Source organism: Dromiciops gliroides, chromosome X (assembly GCF_019393635.1).
Source record: "Dromiciops gliroides isolate mDroGli1 chromosome X, mDroGli1.pri, whole genome shotgun sequence".
NCBI classification, from domain to species: Eukaryota; Metazoa; Chordata; class Mammalia; order Microbiotheria; family Microbiotheriidae; genus Dromiciops; species Dromiciops gliroides.
The window spans coordinates 83,556,250-83,575,134 of record NC_057867.1 but is presented as its reverse complement, the minus strand read 5'-3'; the positions used below and the strand labels follow the sequence as shown (position 1 = coordinate 83,575,134).

Here is an 18,885-nt window from a genome sequence, read left to right as displayed (position 1 = left end):
TTGCGGTAGATTTTTGTCCCTCCGCGCTCGCCCTCTCTCCCCTCCCCCCGCCCAGCCCCCACCCCGGCTCCAGACTGCGGGCCCCCCACCCGTTCCTTTCCTCTTGCCGGAAAGCTCGCGGAGGCGGCTGCAGCAGCGGCGGCGGCGGCGGCAGCGGCGGCGGTGGTGGCAGCAGCCTGTGGCCCTTCTTCTTCTTCCTCCTCTTCCTCCTCCTCCTCTTCCTCCTTCTCATCCTCATCCTCCTCCTCTGCCACCTCCACCCCCTCCTTCTGCTCTTCCTCCACCTCCTCCTTCTCCTCCTCCTCCTCCTCCTCCTCCACCCCCCCCCTTCTCCATCCTCATCTGGAGGCGGCGGCGGCGGCGGCGGCGGCGGCGGCAAGATGCACCCCAGCGCCCCCAGCTACCCCACGGCCTCGCTGTACGTGGGGGACCTGCACCCCGAGGTGAGCGAGGCGATGCTGTACGAGAAATTCAGCCCGGCCGGGCCCATCCTCTCCATCCGCGTCTGCAGGGACATGATCACCCGGCGCTCCCTGGGCTACGCCTATGTCAACTTCCAGCAGCCGGCTGACGCCGAGCGAGCCCTGGAGACCATGAATTTCGATGTCATCAAGGGCAAGCCGGTGCGCATCATGTGGTCCCAGAGGGACCCCTCCCTCCGCAGAAGCGGCGTGGGCAACATCTTCATCAAAAACCTGGACAAATCCATTGATAATAAGGCTCTGTTTGATACCTTCTCTGCCTTTGGGAACATCCTCTCCTGTAAGGTGGTATGTGATGAGAATGGGTCCAAGGGCTATGGATTTGTCCACTTTGAGACCCGAGAGGCCGCCGAGAGGGCCATTGACAAGATGAACGGGATGCTTCTGAATGACCGCAAGGTCTTCGTGGGGCGCTTTAAATCCCGCAAGGAGAGAGAGGCAGAGATGGGGGCCAGGGCCAAGGAGTACACCAACGTGTACATCAAGAACTTTGGCGAGGACATGGACGATCTGAGGCTCAAGAGGCTCTTCGGTAAGTTTGGGCCGGCTTTAAGTGTCAGGGTGATGACTGATGAAAGCGGCACGTCCAGAGGGTTTGGCTTTGTGAACTTTGAGAGGCACGAGGATGCCCAAAAGGCTGTGGAAGAGATGAATGGCAAAGAACTGAATGGCAGAAAGATCTATGTGGGCCGGGCTCAGAAAAAGGGGGAGCGCCAGACGGAACTCAAGCGCAAATTTGAGCAGATGAAGCAGGACAGGATCACCAGGTACCAGGGGGTGAACCTGTATGTCAAAAACCTCGATGATGGCATCGACGACGAGCGCCTGCGCAAAGAGTTCTCCCCATTCGGGACCATCACCAGCGCCAAGGTGATGATGGAAGGGGGCCGCAGCAAAGGCTTTGGCTTCGTGTGTTTCTCCTCCCCGGAGGAAGCCACCAAAGCCGTCACCGAGATGAATGGCAGGATCGTGGCCACCAAGCCTTTGTACATCGCTCTAGCCCAGCGCAAAGAGGAGCGGCAGGCTCACCTCACCAACCAGTACATGCAGAGGATGGCCAGTGTCAGAGCCGTGCCCAACCCAGTGATCAACCCTTACCAGCCTCCTCCTTCGGGCTACTTCATGACAGCTCTTCCTCAGACTCAGAACCGGGCTGCCTACTACCCTGCTGGCCAGATCGCCCCTCTCAGACCCAGTCCTCGCTGGACTGCGCAGGGCGCCAGACCTCACCCGTTCCAGAACATGCCCGGTGCTATCCGCCCGGCGGCTCCTAGGCCACCATTCGGTACCATGAGGCCGCCTTCTTCCCAGGTGCCCCGAGTGCTGTCCGGTCGAGCGGCAAACGCATCCGCTCAGAACATGGGTGCCCGTCCGGCCGCCGGTGGCGGGGGTGGCCCTGCTGTCCGTTCTGTGCCACAGTACAAGTACGCTGCCGGGGTTCGCAATCCCCAGCAGCATCTCAACGCCCAGCCACAGGTTACCCTGCAGCAGCCTGCGGTTCACGTGCAAGGTCAGGAGCCTCTGACGGCTTCCATGTTGGCGTCCGCCCCTCCGCAGGAGCAGAAGCAGATGCTGGGCGAACGGCTGTTCCCGCTCATTCAGGCCATGCACCCTACCCTGGCTGGTAAAATCACCGGCATGTTGCTAGAAATCGACAACTCGGAGCTCCTCCACATGCTGGAGTCTCCCGAGTCTCTGCGTTCTAAGGTGGATGAGGCTGTGGCAGTGCTGCAAGCTCACCAGGCGAAAGAGGCCGCCCAGAAAGCTGTGAATAGTGCCCCCAACGTGCCTGCTGTTTAAAAGATGAGGGACCAGCCGTGGCACCTCAGCATCACCGAAGAAAAATGTCTAAACATCTGAAAAACTTAAATGTTGTGAAAAAAATGCAAAATATGAAATAAAAAAATGGAAAGGAAAATTTGAACTTGATGTACGAGAAAATGACAGGTCTAGCAAACTTAATGCTAGTCCTAGAATACCTATTGGTTTAAAAGCAAAAAAAAAAGGGGGGGGAGGAAAAAAAAAACAAAAACCACCACTCCCCCAAAATAGTAAAATATAAAAACAAATTAATGTTTTGGGGGGAGGGATTTCCAGCACAGTACAAAAATTTAAAGCATTCGTTTCTTTAATTTTGTAATTCTTTCCTGTGGAAAAGCTCAGAATATCACTACTGTTTTATATAACAGAATTGATAACTGAGCAAGGAAATGTAATGTGGATTATAAAATTCTTGTTTTAATAAAAAGTCCTTAAACAGTGGGGTGGGGGGAAAATGAATGAAATGGAGATGTGGTCCAAAGAAAACAAATTTAATCCTAGTACAAAAAAAATATCTAATGGGAAAAAATATACAACAACCCTTAAAATTTAAAATGACACCTTCAAATTCTACATTATTCAGGTTATACCTTTTATTTATTATTTATTGACTATTTAAATTATTCATTTCAATGAGATGTGGATAAGATTAATTCTTTGGAGAAGTCAGAGGATGTAAAAATTGATCTGACACGGGGTCATAAATTCCAGATGTCTAGATGTAAAGGACCTAGTTAACAGAGGAAGAAAGTGACTTCATTCCTTTTGAAAGTAGAGTCACAGGAAGAGCTAGCTTCTGCCTTATATTTGGTGGAGAGCTCTTATCTCTAATCTGGGCATCCCCTTTTAGAACAGCTAAATGTATAAGCCAGCTGCTATTGGCCTTTGGTGATATCCTGCTGACTCCTCCTTGGCAGTTTATTTGATAAGATGGTTCTTCCTATTAAGGTCTGGTTGCTTTTGAAATCAGATTTTCAGTTCTTTTTAAGCTAGTGAGAATATGTTTCATTTTTCCCAGTCTTTTCTGATATGCCCCATAGTCAGCCATGTGGTCTCTCCATCAATGAGAGTATCAGACTGGGATTTAAGAAGTCTTTGGTTTGTTCTTGGCCTTGCTATCACTGTGGCTGCTGCTGCTGCTACTTGTGCTAGCTGGAAATTGTAAAGGGTTGGAAAGTTTGCAAAGCACTTTACATAGTTCAACTCCTTCATTGCTCCTAATAGCCCTGTTGTCCCCATTTGTACCTGAGGAAACTGAGGCTCAGTGGGGTTAAGTCACTTGTCCAGAGGCACCTAGGGCAGGATATGTAACTACCTATGTGATCTTAAGCAAGTGATTTCTCCAGCCTCAGTTTCTTCATTTGTAAGATGACGGTTGGATTTCTAGGGTCTCTCTCAATTCTGAAATTCTGTGAACTCTTTGATTGGGAGCAAGACTGGCCTTATGTGTGCATGGATTAGGTGATCACTTATTACTTATGAGTTAGTAGGCAAAGGGAAGCTCTCTTCCTACCCACAGAGCTGGGACTTGAATGAATATGGGACATGGATGAATGAATGAGCATTTATCAAGTGCTTACTATTTGCAAAGCATGGTGCTAAATGCTGGGATACAAATGAAAAATGAAGGTAGTTTCTGCTTTCAAGGAGTTCACTTTCTAAAAAGGAGATAGTACATGAGGAAGTTTCAGATGCAAGTCAAATAAATGGAAAAGCTTGGAAATGCATCTTTTGTAGTGTCATTTCAATTGATAAAACCATCTGACAGTGCCAAGGACTTTGACGACAACTTTGCTTTCTGGTTCTTTAGCAGCTTTGGCTGCTGTGAAGGAAGCTGGGCCTTCAGCAGTCTCAGAGGCTGTGGCCAGGCTGCATTTCTGCAAAGGTGGCTTCCCTTGGGTCAGTCACCTGGGAGGGGCTGCTCTTCTGAGTCATCTTGGGCTTCCCTGCCCACAGGTGGTCATGATAGTTTCAGCAGGGATGGCAGACCCTTTCACAGGGCTTGTTCCTCTGCATGATGACTATGGGGATGGGAATGGAAACAGGGTGTATGGTCGAGGGGGCACTATTCTTCCTGGGACTTTGGAGTTATACTGCTTTTCTGTAACCCTGAGCAATCTGGGATCAGCTAGGTGGCTCAATGGCTAGAGCACTGGCTCTGGAGTCAGGAAGGCTTGAGTATAAATCTGGCCTCAGACACTAGCTGTGTGAACATGGGCAAGTCACTGGACATGTATGTCTGCCTCAGTTTCCTCACCTGTAAAATGGAGAAGATAATTGTTCCTTACCCCCCTAGGGTTGTTGTGAAGATCAGATGGGATAAGAGTTGTAAAGCTATTTTGTACAGTGCCTTGCACATAATAGGTGATCTCTATATGCTTATTTCTTCCCTTCTTTTCTTTCCTTCTTCCCTTCCCTTCTTTCTTCCTTCCTCCCTCCTTCTTTCCCTTCCTCCCTTCTTCCTTCCCTCCCTCTCTCCCTCCCTCCTTCTCTTCCTCCTTCCTCCCATGTTTCCTTCCTCCTTCCCTCCCTCCATCCTTTTTCCTTCCTCCTTCCCTCCCTCCCTTCCTCCCTCCCCTTCCTGACTATTTTTTTTTTACAGGGCAATGAGGATTAAGTGACTTGCCCAGGGTCACATAGCTAGTAAGTGTCTGAGGCTGGATTTGAACTTAGGTCCTCCTGAATCCAGGGCGGTGCTCTATCCATTGCACCACCTAGCTGCCCCTTCCTGACTATCAATATGGAAAAAGGCAAGTTTTGCCTATGTCAAAACATTTTCCAGTTCTGGCTCTGGTTGTGAAGAAGGTAGGAGTCAGGGTGCTAAAGCATTCCAATTGAGGTCCATGAACCATACCAGAAGATGCATTCCCCCTTTAACCCCTCCCCATTCAAGGAATTTGCAGACTTATTTATACATACTTTGATTTTGTTGGCTTCATGTCCAGTTCATGTCCATTAGAATGGAAGTCCCTGGAAGACTGGGATTCCCTTTTGTCTCTGTAGTCAGTCCATCATCTCCAGACAGGAGCAGGACAGGTGCTTAACAGATGTTGAATAAATCGATTGGTTGGTGGGAAATGAAGCTACCACACATGAAACACATGACAGGAGACCAGCCAGAAATAGTAAGAAAACCTTGGAACCTGAAATCCATGGGTTCCAATGGAATGCACCATCCCTTCCTAGCGATAGGACCTATCTGGATTAGTTGATGGGCAATGTCTCTGATCTGAACAGAAGATTGTATACATTTGGTGCAGGGAGGGGTCGAGGAAGGGAACAAGCATTTATTAAGCCGCCTCCACTGTGCTAAGCACTTGAATGATCTCATTTGATCCTCATAGCAACCCTCAGAGGTAGGTGCTATTATTATCCCCACTCTACAGTTAAGGAAACTGAGGCAGACAAATATTAAATGACTTGCTCGGGGTCACACAGCTAGAAAGGGTTTGAGGCTGAATTTGAACTCAGGTCTTCCTGACTTCTGGCCCAGGAGTCCACTACATCTTGCCCAAATAGTGGGTTTGTTCTTTTGCTCTAGGGTAGATATAATGTTCTAGTAGAGCTACCTTAGAAGCAATTGGCAGGTTTTTTTTTTTTCATTGCTAAAGAGACCTGTGGAGGGGCAGCTAGGTGGCGCAGTGGATAGAACACTGGCCCTAGATTCATGAGGTCCTGAGTTCAAATCTGGCCTCAGACACTTGACACTTACTAGCTGTGTGACCCTGGGCAAGTCACTTAACCCCAATTGTCTCACCCTAAATAAATAAATAAATGAATAAATAAATGAATAAATAAATGAATAAATAAATAAATAAATAAATAAATAAATAAATAAATAAATAAATAAATAAATAAATAAATAAATAAATAAATAAATAAAACAAAAGAGACCTGTGGGTAAAATTTTTGGTGCCAGAACAAACCAGAACCAGAAATGTAGGGACCAAGGAGGGTTTCTTGAGTGTGCTAGTAAGGGAGCACCACCCACAGGGGCAGAGACTCCCCAAAGGGTTTGATAGGTTTTACTTGTAGGCATACATTGTGTATGGGTACCCCACTATGGCTCAGAGCTTGTTCCTTGGGGCTTGGCAAAGGTTCTTGTTTGGGTCAGCCATTTCTCATAACCTTGTCCTAATAGATACAATTGCTCTGGATCCTTACTGGTACAGCAGAAAGGAAGCTAGAGTAGGGGCTGCAATACAAACAAGGTCAGGGCAAGATCAAGGACTTGCTTTAGTTTCCTCAGTTACCTACAGATCTTAGCTGTGTGATATTCTGCAAAGAGCCTCCACTGGACGAGCAATCAGGAGTGAGCTTTCATGCCTTGCTCCACCTTAGCTCACACTGTTCTTCTACCCTTGCAATATCCTTCCTAACCCTGAATGCTGGCTCTGTCAACAAATAACACCATCATAACTGTGTGACCCTGGGAAAGTCACTTAACCCCAATTGCCTCACCCCGCCCCAAATTTTTTTTACCAAAAAACCCCAAAACAAATAATGCCATTTTGGGCTAGGAGCAGCTACAGGGCACAGTGGATAGAGCACTGGCCCTGAAGTTGAGAGGACCTGAGTTCAAATGTGACCTCAGTCACTTACTAGCTGTGTGACCCTGGGCAAGTCACTTAAGCCCAATTGCCTTAAACATCCAGGGCCATCTCCAGTTGCCCTGATATCTATCTTTCCACTGGACCAAGATGGCTCTAGAGGATAGAGTGAGGTTGGTGACCTTGCACAGCCCTGCCTCACTTAAATTCATTTCACTGCAAGTCATGACATCACCTCCCGATGTCATGGTCCCCTTGAAGAACGAAGGACAAACAATAACAACAAGCCATCTTGGGCAGGTTTCATAACCAATATAGACCTTAATTTCTTTATCTGTCAAGTGGGAATAAAAAGTTATCCTGTCCACCTTCCCATGGTTGTCATAATGGTCAGAGAATTAATTTTAAACACTTTGAAAGACACAAGGCATTACCCATATATAATATTATTACTGAGCCAGAAGAGAAATGAATTAGAAATGTAAAACACATTGTGAAAAGGAAAGTGGCAAGATAAACAAGAAAACAGGAAAGACTGAAAGTTTGAGATTATTGAGCTGTTTGATATGTGCATGAGGGAATAGACATAAGTATTTGATGAAATGGGATCGTTTTTGCTTGGTTTGGTGGTAAGAAAAGAACATCAAATATGTATATCTACAGCAAAATCTTGCTTTTCAGAAACCATTGGCAAATGGGTCATTGTTCAGAGAGCCAAGGGTTATTCCTTTAAGGAATAAAACTTTTTTGAATGCTTTTTTGCTATTGCCCATATCTTAGCTTTCTTAAATAGATACCGAGCATGGTTTAACCTTTGGTTTTTATGTGTCAGGCTATCATTTTCAAATACAGTGATGTCTTTAGGAGCTATTATGCCCCAAACCCCTCTTGCTAAATGGGCTTTCCTTTGGGATTGGCAGTTTTATACTTTCTTGTGTTTTTTCTCTTTCCTTACAGTAGGTATCAGCTATCACTTCTCATCGCTATTAGTGCACTTGCCTTCCTTGCCTTTTCTAATTCGTTGCTTCTAATCTGCAGAACAGTGAGAAATGAAATCACCAAGCTTATTAGAATTCCATGTAAAATAAGAATAAATAATCTCTCAGTGAGGACCTATTGAGCACCTCTGAGTTAAGCTCCTAAATTTTAATGCATGAATTGTATACAAAGGCCAAAATGAAACCATTTCTGCTCTCAAAGAGGAGACAAAATATACATATGGAACTGATATATGTGTTTGCGTATATATGTGTATATATATGTATGTATACATGTGTGCTTCTATCTGTATATGTGTATGCATATATGTATGGGTGTATATATGTGCTGATATGTGTGTGTTTCTATTCTTTTTTAATTTCTCTCTCTCCCCCTTAGCATTGTGGAAGAATTTCCCAGCCTATGTAACTGAAAGCCTGAGCCCTCTTTTTGGAGGTTAGTGTGGTGACAGGGACCAGAAGAGCTGGGGAAGGAAGCAGCTGCCAAGCCAATTAGCAGGCAGTCAGCAAGAATAGGTTCAGTTCCTAGTGTGTGCCAGGCACTGTCCTTCGTACTGGCCTTACCTGATGAAAGGCAGACACTGGAACTGTTAGGATTACTGAGACTAGAGCTGCTAATTTTATTCCCCCTCCTCTCATTTCCCTCCTAGTACTTCCAGCTGAGAGCCACAGAATTGACACTTGCTAATGGTGGGGCTGGAGAAGACTTCTGAGAGTCCCTTGGACAGCAAGGAGGTCAAATCAGTGAACACACATACAGCTTCATCCAGACAATTTCATGAACATAGCTGAAGCTTCAACACTTTGACCGCATAATGAGAAGATGGGACTCAGTGGGCAAACCCCAGATGGTGGGAAAAGAGGACAGAGTTGGGACAGCCTTGGGGAGGTAGCCTGGCATGCTGTGGTCCTCGGGATCACAGAGGCATACACGACCAAACAATACTTCAAGTGGCCATGTGCCTATTTCCTGGAACTTCTCGATATTTCTTGAGAAAAAATGCCCACTTTAGTGCTCCCTTGTCTTTGAAGCCGGTTATTAGGATACATGTGGTTAACTCTTGCTTTGCTAGCCTAGGTATTCCATTGTGCAAGTGCAGCAAAGTCAAGAAAAGTGTTGTTTGATTGAGGAGGGGGAGAGAAATAGATTCTAGCACTGGATCATACTTTGCCATAGCACTTTTATGCCTGGGGACTCAGATCCATAGGAAGAGAACTATTGAGGCTTTTTAAAAAATATAACTACCCAGAACAGAGAGACTTATCCTTGTATATCTCTCTAGGCAAAAAAAAAAAAAAATTAATCAGCAGTTTGACTTGAGGGAGGCTATGACTCACTGACTACCCTTCCACTTGCCTTCCCATTATTTCCTGAAAATGGCTTTGTGAGGAAAACTACCTCAAAGAGATGGGGAGCTCTGGGAAGGACTGGGGAAGAGTAGCCTCACCCACATGAGTTTATTGGGAAGGGGAATGGCAGAAAATAACTGATAGGAAAGTTAGCTTGTAGATTTCTTGTTCACCATCTCTTCCTGTTTCTTATAGTGTGTATACATACATAATTCTGTGTCTGTATGCGAGCATATCCTCTTATTTTCAAGAAGTTAGTGATTTAAGTCTGTTTCCAAGTGTCTGTTCAGAGGCAAGTTAGCTACCCCTCCTCTTGTCCTAGCCATTATACCATAGGGCTGAAAAGAAGTTGGCATGAGAACCAGCAATACGGGATTGGTTGGAGACATCTTTGGAGATAGACAGGGCACCATAGCAACTAGTGATTTAGATCAGCTGACTCAATACACACACACACACACACACACACACACACACACACACCTATACACACATTTGTGTTTATGGCTATGTGCACATATCGCCTGTTGTTTTGTAGCACAGAAGGATTTCAAACTATGCCTGCCTGGCTGCTCAGAGCAAAATGGGGAAGAAGCCCACCTCTCCTCCTGGCTGAGGGGCCATAATATAGGGCTAATATGGAATTAGCCCAGTAGGATTCAGGATTTCTATGGAAACAGACTAGTCACCATAGCAACCAGTGGTTGAGACCAGCTGATGCCATCTTTATGAACACTTAATTCTTCTTCAACAGGGAGTCATGAGTTTCAAGGATAGGGTTCCTGCTTACAGCCCTTTTTGGGATCCTCTCCTCCTGTCGAGATTGTCAGCACCCTGCTCCTTCTCATACCCTCATTCAGGATCAGAAAAAAAGAATCCAGGCAAGGTAGAGTCCAGATGAATTGACAGCAGAGCAGCACAGTAGTCCTTAATGCACTCCATCAAGTACTACATTCTAACCAGATTCCACATTCCCAATAAGGATTCATGGACTCACCTGTGGGTTCCTGCCTAGATTCCATATTGGATTCCCCTCCCACTGCAGACATTTTTAGCAGGATACCTTCTTTCTTCCCTCAATCTCCCTTCAAGAGATAGCAAACACAGATTCTCACTACTTATATTAGAAGAAAGGGGCACTGGTGGGTATTCCTGACATCACGCTACATTTTTTTGCAGGCCAATGAGGGTTAAGTGACTTGCCCAGGGTCACATAGCTGGTAAGTGTCAAATGTCTGAGGCTGATTTGAACTCGGGTCCTCCTGAATCCAGGGCCTGTACATTATCCACTGCACCACCTAGCTGCCCCTCAGTGTGCTACATTTTGTCTGTAGTCATTCCCAGCTTAGGGACCCCAACTTTGCAGAGACTCTGCCCAGGTTACCCTCCACATCATGTCTCCATGCTGAAAAAAGTAATTGATGTGGATTCATCCCAGGCACAGAAGGAAAGGAGAGCCAAGGGAGGAAATGGGCAGGGAGCCATGCTTGCTGCCTCAATCCAAAACCAGAGGCCTTTCCACTCTACCACAGTGAGTGACTGGAATTTGCAGGTGAGTGGGAGAGAGAGCTGGGGATACAGGAGTGGGCACTTTCTGTGTCCCTAAAATTACCCTTCTTCATAGACAGCCAGCTATTCTGCCTCCATCAAAGGTCAGGCTTGTGGACAAGTTTCCCTATTTCACATATAAAAATCCTTTCAGTGTCAAAGCACTTAAGTGTCTCAGGAAATCAATGGCTCATCAACTGACTCTGCCCCCAACCAGCCTATGGGAATGAACACACTGTGCCTGAGACTTGATGAGATTCTTCTGGTGCAGAAGGAGACCATGGGCTCTGCTTTGTGGAAATCTGTGGGGATAGGCTGCACAAAGCCATCCCCACTTGTCATCACAGCCAGGGCAGTAGAATTGTGTGGCTCTAAGGGAAGCAGTATGCACTCCAGGGGAAGTACCCCTCACCCCAACCATTTTCCAATGGGCTACTTTACTGTGAAGAGGGGAAGTAAGAAGATGGAGCCAACAGGAGCTCGGCCACTCTGCTCTCCTCAGAGAAAGAACTGGGCTAAAATTACATCTCTCTACTCCCTCCGATATTTTTAGTCCATGGGATGGAATCAGGTTCAACCCAACTTCTGATTTCTGTTTCCTTACTGAAAGCAAGGTAGACTTCAGTTTGATATCCCTGACTTGCCCTCCTTTCCCATCTCACACCATTCCCACAATGAACATACGTAGCACGTAGCAAAGAAAACCATCTGTCCATTTGACAGAAACCAGAGGAGGTATACACAGGGAACTACATACCAGATAACAGGGAGTGAAGGAGCCCTCCCAGTGGAAATGAGGTAACTCAGCCCAGAGAAAGGATCCTAGACTTCGTCCAAGGGGAAGTTTTCCAACATCTCTAGGGTAGGAAGCTGGGGATAGAAACCTGAGAGAGGCTGACAGTTTGTCTCATACCAGCTTCTTCCCAGAGGCTTGTCCTTCAGCAACTTGACATGTAGCTGATCTCTTCCATCTTCCCTCTTGAAGTCACAAGCCAGGAGCACCTGAATCAAACGACAAGAGCCTGAAGTGATTTGAAGAGCGAAGAGAATTTGAAGAAGATGGAAGAGAGTTCATCTTTCTCCCTCTTTCCAACTTCACCTCGTTTCTGATTCAGGGATGGGCATTTATCTGGACCAGTGAGGAGAGAGTTCTGTTCCAATGGACTCTGGGGACTAGGGCCATACCTAGAATGGGGTAAAAGTCATTTCACCAAAGAAATTTCACCATGGTTAGCTCTTCATTCTGTGACATAGAGTTGTGTTCTCCCTCCCCACTCCACTTCTGCTTCCCGCTGCCCTGACTCCACAATTACAGAATCTCAGAGCTGGAAAGGATTTCCAAGGCCACTGTTACAACCCAAATGAGGATCCCCTCTACAGTATCTCTTAACAAGTGGTCAAATAGCTTCAGTTTGAAGACTGCTTGTGACAGGAAAGCCACCACCTCCCAGGTCAGCCCATTCTACTTTGGAACAGCCCAAAGGTAAGGAAATCATTCTGCACATGGAGACATAATCTGCCTCTTCAAGTTTCACCAGTTAGTTGTTCCTAGTTCTGTTCGCTTGGGCCAAGTTTAATTCTTTCTGCTGGTTACCCTTCTGATGCCAGAAGATAGCTCTCTTGCCCCACCTGAGTCTTCTCTTCTCCAGGCTAAATATCCTCACTTCCTCCAATGGATTCTCCTTTGACACAAACTCAAGGGCTTCCACCATCCTGCCTGCCCTCCTCTGGATGATCTATAGCTTAGCAATGATTTTTCTGAACTGTGGGGTTCAGAATTCCACACAAGATTCCAAATTCCCCATCTTCCATACCAATCCTCTCTACGAGACCCAACTAAATTGGTCAGCCCACATCTACCTGAAGGCCCAAAGTGATGAGCAATTCACTAACTCATAATTCAACACATTCCATTTTCAGTCAACTCTAATGATCAGAAATGTCTTCCTTAAATTGAGATAAAAATCTACCTACTCATTGCTTCTAATTTTGCCTGCTGAGGATAAGTAGAACAAATCTAATTCTTCCTCCATACAATAGATATTCAAATATTTGAGATCAATCATTTATTAAGTATTAAGTATGTGCCAAATATTCTGCTATGCATAGAGAAAACAAAGGAACAAATGAAAACAGTGCAAGCCCTCAAGAAGATTAAATTCTTTGGGGAGAGACTACAGATACACATATAAAGTATGTACAACATACATACAAAATGGATACATAAATATAAGATAATTTGAGGGGTGTGAGAAAATAATGGGTTTGGGGGATCCCAGCAACCCATCCCCCCACTCGAGGGCCTAACTGCCTGAACTTTTAAGACATCCCAGAGTCAGTCAAGTTGGACCTTGGACTATGAATAGAATCAATATAGATTAAAAGCACACCTGCCTGAAAGCCTTGCCCCTCAGAGGGTCTGTCCTCTGAGACTCTGACCTCAGCACATTCTGCTCATGAACCACCCTCAAGTCCAGTAAACTAAGAGATTTCAATGATGCTAGCCAATTAGCTTTGAGTAGTGTGGAAGGGCTGCCTCTCCTCTGGACCACAGGGAGGTTACACTGTCACACACTCTCTTGGCCTGGGACAAGGAAGGAGGCAGGGACACTGCCTACACTCTCTCTCCCCTCTATCCTAGGGCTTCTGAACTTTCGGAGCCATGTGCTCTCTCTTTACTAATATTTAATATGCTTTAATAAATGTTTAATGCCCCAAACTGGTGGTAAAGTCTCTAATTTCTAAGTCACAATATATTAGAAACCCCAGCTAAATTCCCTAAAACTTGGGACAGAGACAGGAACCCCCATGAATTTTCTTTTTTTTTTTAATAGAATTTTGTTTTCCAAAATATATGTAAAAACAAAATTTTAACATCAATTTTTAAAAAACTTTGTGTTCCAAATTCTCTTCCCCCCCCTCCATTCGCACCCTCCACCCACAAGTACTCAAGTAATTCAAAATAAGTTATACATGAGTAGTCATGGAAAAATTCCCATATTAGCTAGTTGTGAGAGAAAACAGTCAAAAAAACCCAAAACATCAGATTAAGAAATTGTTAAAGAGGAAAAGAAAAAAAAATTTAAATGTATTTCCATCTGTTTTCAGATACTATCAGTTCTTTCTCTGCAGATGGGCTGCAATCTTCATACGTCTTTCAGGGTTATATTGGATCATTGCCTTACTAAAAATAACCACATGCTTCCGAGCAGATCATCCCCCACTATTGCTGTTATTTTGTATACAGTACATTTCACTCTGCTTCAGTTCATGTAGGTCTTTCCAGGTTTTTCTGATAGTATCCTGTTCATCATAACCTGTATATAGTACCTTAAGCTTGACAGAGAATTTTCTTCATAAAAGCCCAGCAAAGTAGGTACCATACATTTTGCCATTATAATCAATCATCATAACTATTTCCCTCCATCCCACTCCCTTCCAATGACATTTACTCTCTCTTCTTTTTACCTATTCCTCCTCAGAAGTGTTTTACTTCTGACTATCCTCTCCCTCACTCTGCACTCCCTTTTTTCACCCATCCTTCCTTATCTTCTTCCCCTCCTATTTTCCTGCAGGGCTAAATAGATTGCTCCTCCCAATTGCGTATGAAAGCTATCCCCTCCATGAGCCCACTCCAATGAGATCAGGGTCCCTGAGCTAATTCTTTCTTCTAAATTGTTCTTCCTCCCTCCCTCCTCAACCCTCCCTATGAAATCAAGCAATTCAATATGTCATACTGGTGCAGTAATGCAGAACATCTTCATCTTCCTTGAAAGTGTTTTGCTTTTACCTGCTCTCTCTCCCAATCTGCCCTTTCCTCCTTCCCCTCTTTCCCCCTCCCCTTTTCTCCCTCCCCCCTCCCCTCAGGGCAAAAACAAACATATTACTATACCTACTTGAGTATGTATGTTAGTCCTTCTTTGAGCCAATTCTGATGATATTAAGGTTCACTCATTCCCCAACTCCTTCCCCCTCTTCTACTCTCCTCCATAAGCTTTTTTCTTGTTTCCTTCATGTGAACTACCTTTCCCCAGACCATCTCTCCCCTTCTCCCTCCCCCAGTTTATTCCTCCTACACCTCAACCCATTTTAATGATGTCATCATGGATTAGTTAGGTGGCACAGTGGACAAAGCACCAGCCCTGGACCCAGGAGGCCCCAAGCCCAAATCCAGCCCCAGACATAAGATTCCCCACCCTGTTTGCCCTACAAAGAACAAAACATAAATGCTTTACAGATATCATCCCTTCATGTTCAGGTCAGCCCTATCTTCTGTAGATTTCTTACTGAGATAGTTCTTATGATTTCAAAGTATTATCTTCCCATGTAGGAATGTAAACAGTTTGATCTTTTAATATCCCTCATGAAGTCTTTTTCCTTTTTACCTTTTTATGCTTCTCCAGGGTCTTGTATTTGAAAGTCACATTTTCTATTCAGTTCAGGTCTTTTCATCACAAATGCTTGAAAGACCTCTTTCTCATTGAGATCCCATTTTTGCCTCTGAAAGATTATACTCAGTTTTGCTGGGTACATGATTTTTGGCTGAAGTCCCAGCTCCTTTGCCCTCTGGAATATCATATTCCATGCCCTCCGGTCCTTTAATGTAGAAGCTGCTAGATCTTGCTTTATCCTTAATGGAGCTCCACAGTATTTGAATTCCTTTTTTCTAGCTGCTTGCAGTATTTTCTCCTTCACCTAGGAGTTCTGGAATTTGGCTATAATATTCCTGGAGGTTTTCCTTTTGGGATCTCTTTCAGGAGGTGATCAGTGGATTCTTTCAATTTCTATTTTAGCTTCTGCTTCTAGAATATCAGGGCAATTTTCCCTCACAATCTCTTGGAGGATGGTGTCTAAGCTTTTGTTTTGGTCATGGTTTTCAGGTAGTCCAATGATTTTCAAATGATCTCTCCTAGATTTATTTTCTAGGTCAGCTGATTTTCCAAGGAGATATTTCACACTGCCTTCTATTTTTTCATTCAATTGGATTTGCTTTACTGTGTCTTGGTTTCTCATAAGGTCACTAGCTTCTATTTGTTCCATCCTAATTCTTAGGCAGTTATTTTCATCAGACAGTTTTTTAATCTCCTTTTCCATTTGGCTTTTCAAACTGTTGACTTTTTTATCATGGCTCTCCTGCATCACTCTCATTTCCCTTTCCATTCTTTCTTCCTTTTCTCTACATCTTCTTTCTATCTCTTCTACTTTCTCTTCAAAGTCCCTTTTGAGAGCTTCCATGGCCTGAGACCAGTTCATATTTTTCTTGGAAGCTTTGGATGTTGGAGCTTTGACCCTGTTATTATCTTCTTCTTCTGAGCTTGTATTGTGGTCTACCTTACCCCCAAAGAAGTTTTTGATGGTCTTCTGCTTTCTCTGCCTACTCATCCTGGCTTACTATTTCTTGGCTTTTAACTCCTTCTTAAAGTGTGGTGCTGCTTCCAGGACACACTGTTCAAGCTACAGCGTGGCCTGGGAGATGGTTGGACTTCTTATCAGCCTGCCTAGCCTCACTTTCATTTGATTTTAAACTCTCCACTGGGGGGTGTGGTGGGGTGCATCTTCTCGGCTCCACTCCTGTTCTCAGCTTCAGAGGGTCCCAGGTGTTTTGGGTTGGGGGGGGGCAGGCTTTAATCTCAGCTGGCCTGTTCTCAGGTCCAGAGATAACCTCAGGTCTACTTACTAAGGAACCAACCAGCAAAGCTTTCTGTGGTGTGGTTCTCAGCTTCCGATGAGACTGCTCCCCTGCTCCCCTCCCCAACCTTGGCCTTCAGCCGCTCAGGATTTCTTCCTGGTTGCCCGCTGGGGTGGGACAGTCGAATCCTTCCCCCCAGTCCACTGATACCCCTGCACTTACCCCTCCCCCCCCCAGCCAGCTGTTCAGCCGGACCACGTGCTCAGTTCCAGAAGATGCCGGTGCTGCAGCCGATTCAGAGGCACTGGGGCAAATTCCTTGGGCGGGTGTCTGGTGTGTAGGCCCGACTGCGGGGTTAGGCTTTATTCATGGCCCAGCATGGCCCCCTGAAATCTATCTATAGCTGGAGAAAACTCTCAGCCAGTATTTTTGTGTGTTTTTCTGCCCTGAGGGTTATTTTATTTCTATTTTTGGAGCGATTGTATCAGGAGTCCTGTGCACTTAATGTCTTTCCTCCGCCATCTTCACTCCACCCTGTCCCCCATGAATTTTCAAACAACACAGGGAAAGGCAATAGCACCTAGGGGGTGGGGATTATGAAAGGGTGTATATATACATTGGAATTTGAGCTCTGACTTGAATGAAGACAAGATTCTCAGAGGCAGAGGACAGGAAGGAGGGATGGCCTGTGCAGAATCACAAAGGGAGGAGACAGAATATTATGTGTGAGAAAGAGCAAAGAAAGTATGGCTAGATCATAGAGAGCACAAAGGAGAGTAACATATCATAAGGTTAAAATAAAGAGATTTGGGCCTGAAAAACAAAGGAGCAATGGGAGCCCCTGAAGTGTATTGAACTGGGGGGTGATGTGGTCTGAACTGGGTGTTAGGAAAATCTCTCTGGTAGCTTGTAAAAGATAGATTACAGAAGAGAGGCAATTGAGGCAGGGTGTTTAAGCCAGGCCTGACTCAGGCCAGTCCCTTGGTATTGTGGTGGCTAAATTATTTGTGTTAGGCTGTACTTTCTAAAATATATATTACTTATAAATTAATGGCTATTGCACTTGGTTTGGCAGTAATTATTTATTAATAATTACTATTAAATATGAGTAAAGTACTGACCGTGTGTCTCCCTGCCTTCCCAACTAGCCACAGGCTTACAGGCCTAAACTATTACATACCCATAAGAGATAGCTTTCAGAGCCAAGACAGTGAGGGGAGAAGGGAGAGGAGACAGAATGAGAGGGGAGGAGAGGAGACGAGAGAAGAGAAGACGGAGCAAAAAAGAGCAACAGAGAGCACTTCTTGTGGTCCAGGCTTTTTATCTTCTTTTGGTAGAGGTGGGTCACCACACATTGATCTAAACGAATTGGTTATAACATCAATTAGCTCCACTGATTGACAACGTGAGGGGTGCACTTAGAAAGGGCAAGTTCCTATGACTAGATGTTTTCCCCAATCAATCTGCATTCCTCTTGTTCACCTGAGCTCATCCCAGTCAGGGCTTTCTGGGGGTAAGGGAGAGAGAGAGCAACTAAGCTAATGTCTGGATCTTTCCTAGAAATCCATTATTAAGAATTATTTTCTCACAGTATTATAGGTTTAATATTGGAAGAAAAGAGGCACTCATAGGTCATTTATCGCTTAAGGAGAGGAGATTTACTTAGGCCTGGCAGAGAAGTGATATTAACTACTGATATGCATTGAGGACACCATACACTGAATCAACTTGGTGAAGCTCTCTTGCCTCTGAATTGCCCATTGCAGTCTACCAGTCAAGCCCCAGAACCTGTAATCCTCTGAGCCAGTAAGAACTCTGATAGTTTTAATCCTTTTAAAAATGTATTTATTAAAATACATTTTTAACTGATTATCTTTTGACATCACCATAATTTCCCACAGCATCCCCTGTCCCTCCCAGAGAGCTATCCCATATAACAAATTTTTTAAAGACAAAAAAAAAATTAAATCAGCATAACTGATTTCAGACTGAATTCTGAAAATATGCGCAATGTGCAACATTCGTCCACCTCACACATCTACAAAGGGGTTGGTTTGGAAGTCTCTTCTAGTTTTTCATTCAAGCCATGATTGTTATTTTCAGCATTGCAACATTCACTTTTTGTTTTGTTTTGTTTTTTGTTTTTGCAGGGCAATGGGGGTTAAGTGACTTGCCCAGGGTCACACAGCTAGTAAGTGTTAAGTGTCTGAGGCTGGATTTGAACTGGGGTCCTCCTGAATCCAGGGCCAGTGCTCTATCCACTGCACCGCCTAGCTGCCCCCGCAACATTCACTTTTGATTTGCCTTTTTGTATGGCTGTTCTTTCCTTTTACATTTTTATAGCCTCTGTGCATATTGTTTTCTTGACTTTTTAAAACTTTTCTCTACATCAGCTCATGTAAATTTTTCCATTCTCTGTATTTATCACACAGAATTTCTTACAGTAATTTTCCATTACATTTATATATCATGATTTGTTTTGGCATCTACTTTATTTCCATTTCTTT

The 18,885-nt window shown here is 44.8% G+C and overlaps 2 protein-coding genes across 2 annotated transcripts in view; one reads left to right on the top strand and one right to left on the bottom strand.

Moving 5' to 3' along the window:
- The first annotated feature begins 255 nt into the window (after window positions 1-255).
- LOC122734164 (polyadenylate-binding protein 1-like) lies at window positions 256-4,048 on the top strand. Its single transcript, XM_043974893.1, has one exon. It carries the CDS (start codon window positions 381-383, stop codon window positions 2,280-2,282), a length of 1,902 nt encoding a protein of 633 aa, XP_043830828.1. The 5' UTR covers window positions 256-380; the 3' UTR covers window positions 2,283-4,048.
- LOC122734027 (structural maintenance of chromosomes protein 6-like) overlaps window positions 4,043-18,885 on the bottom strand; it is a 35,859-nt gene continuing 21,016 nt past the window's right edge. The window contains exon 2 of the mRNA XM_043974704.1: window positions 4,043-4,180. Coding sequence (XP_043830639.1) covers window positions 4,043-4,180 — 138 coding nt within the window. The remainder of the gene's footprint in view (window positions 4,181-18,885) is intronic.

Bases quoted from the DNA above. Each gene is read 5' to 3' on its own strand.
- LOC122734164 (XM_043974893.1), top strand. From the start codon at position 381: ATGCACCCCAGCGCCCCCAGCTACCCCACGGCCTCGCTGTACGTGGGG.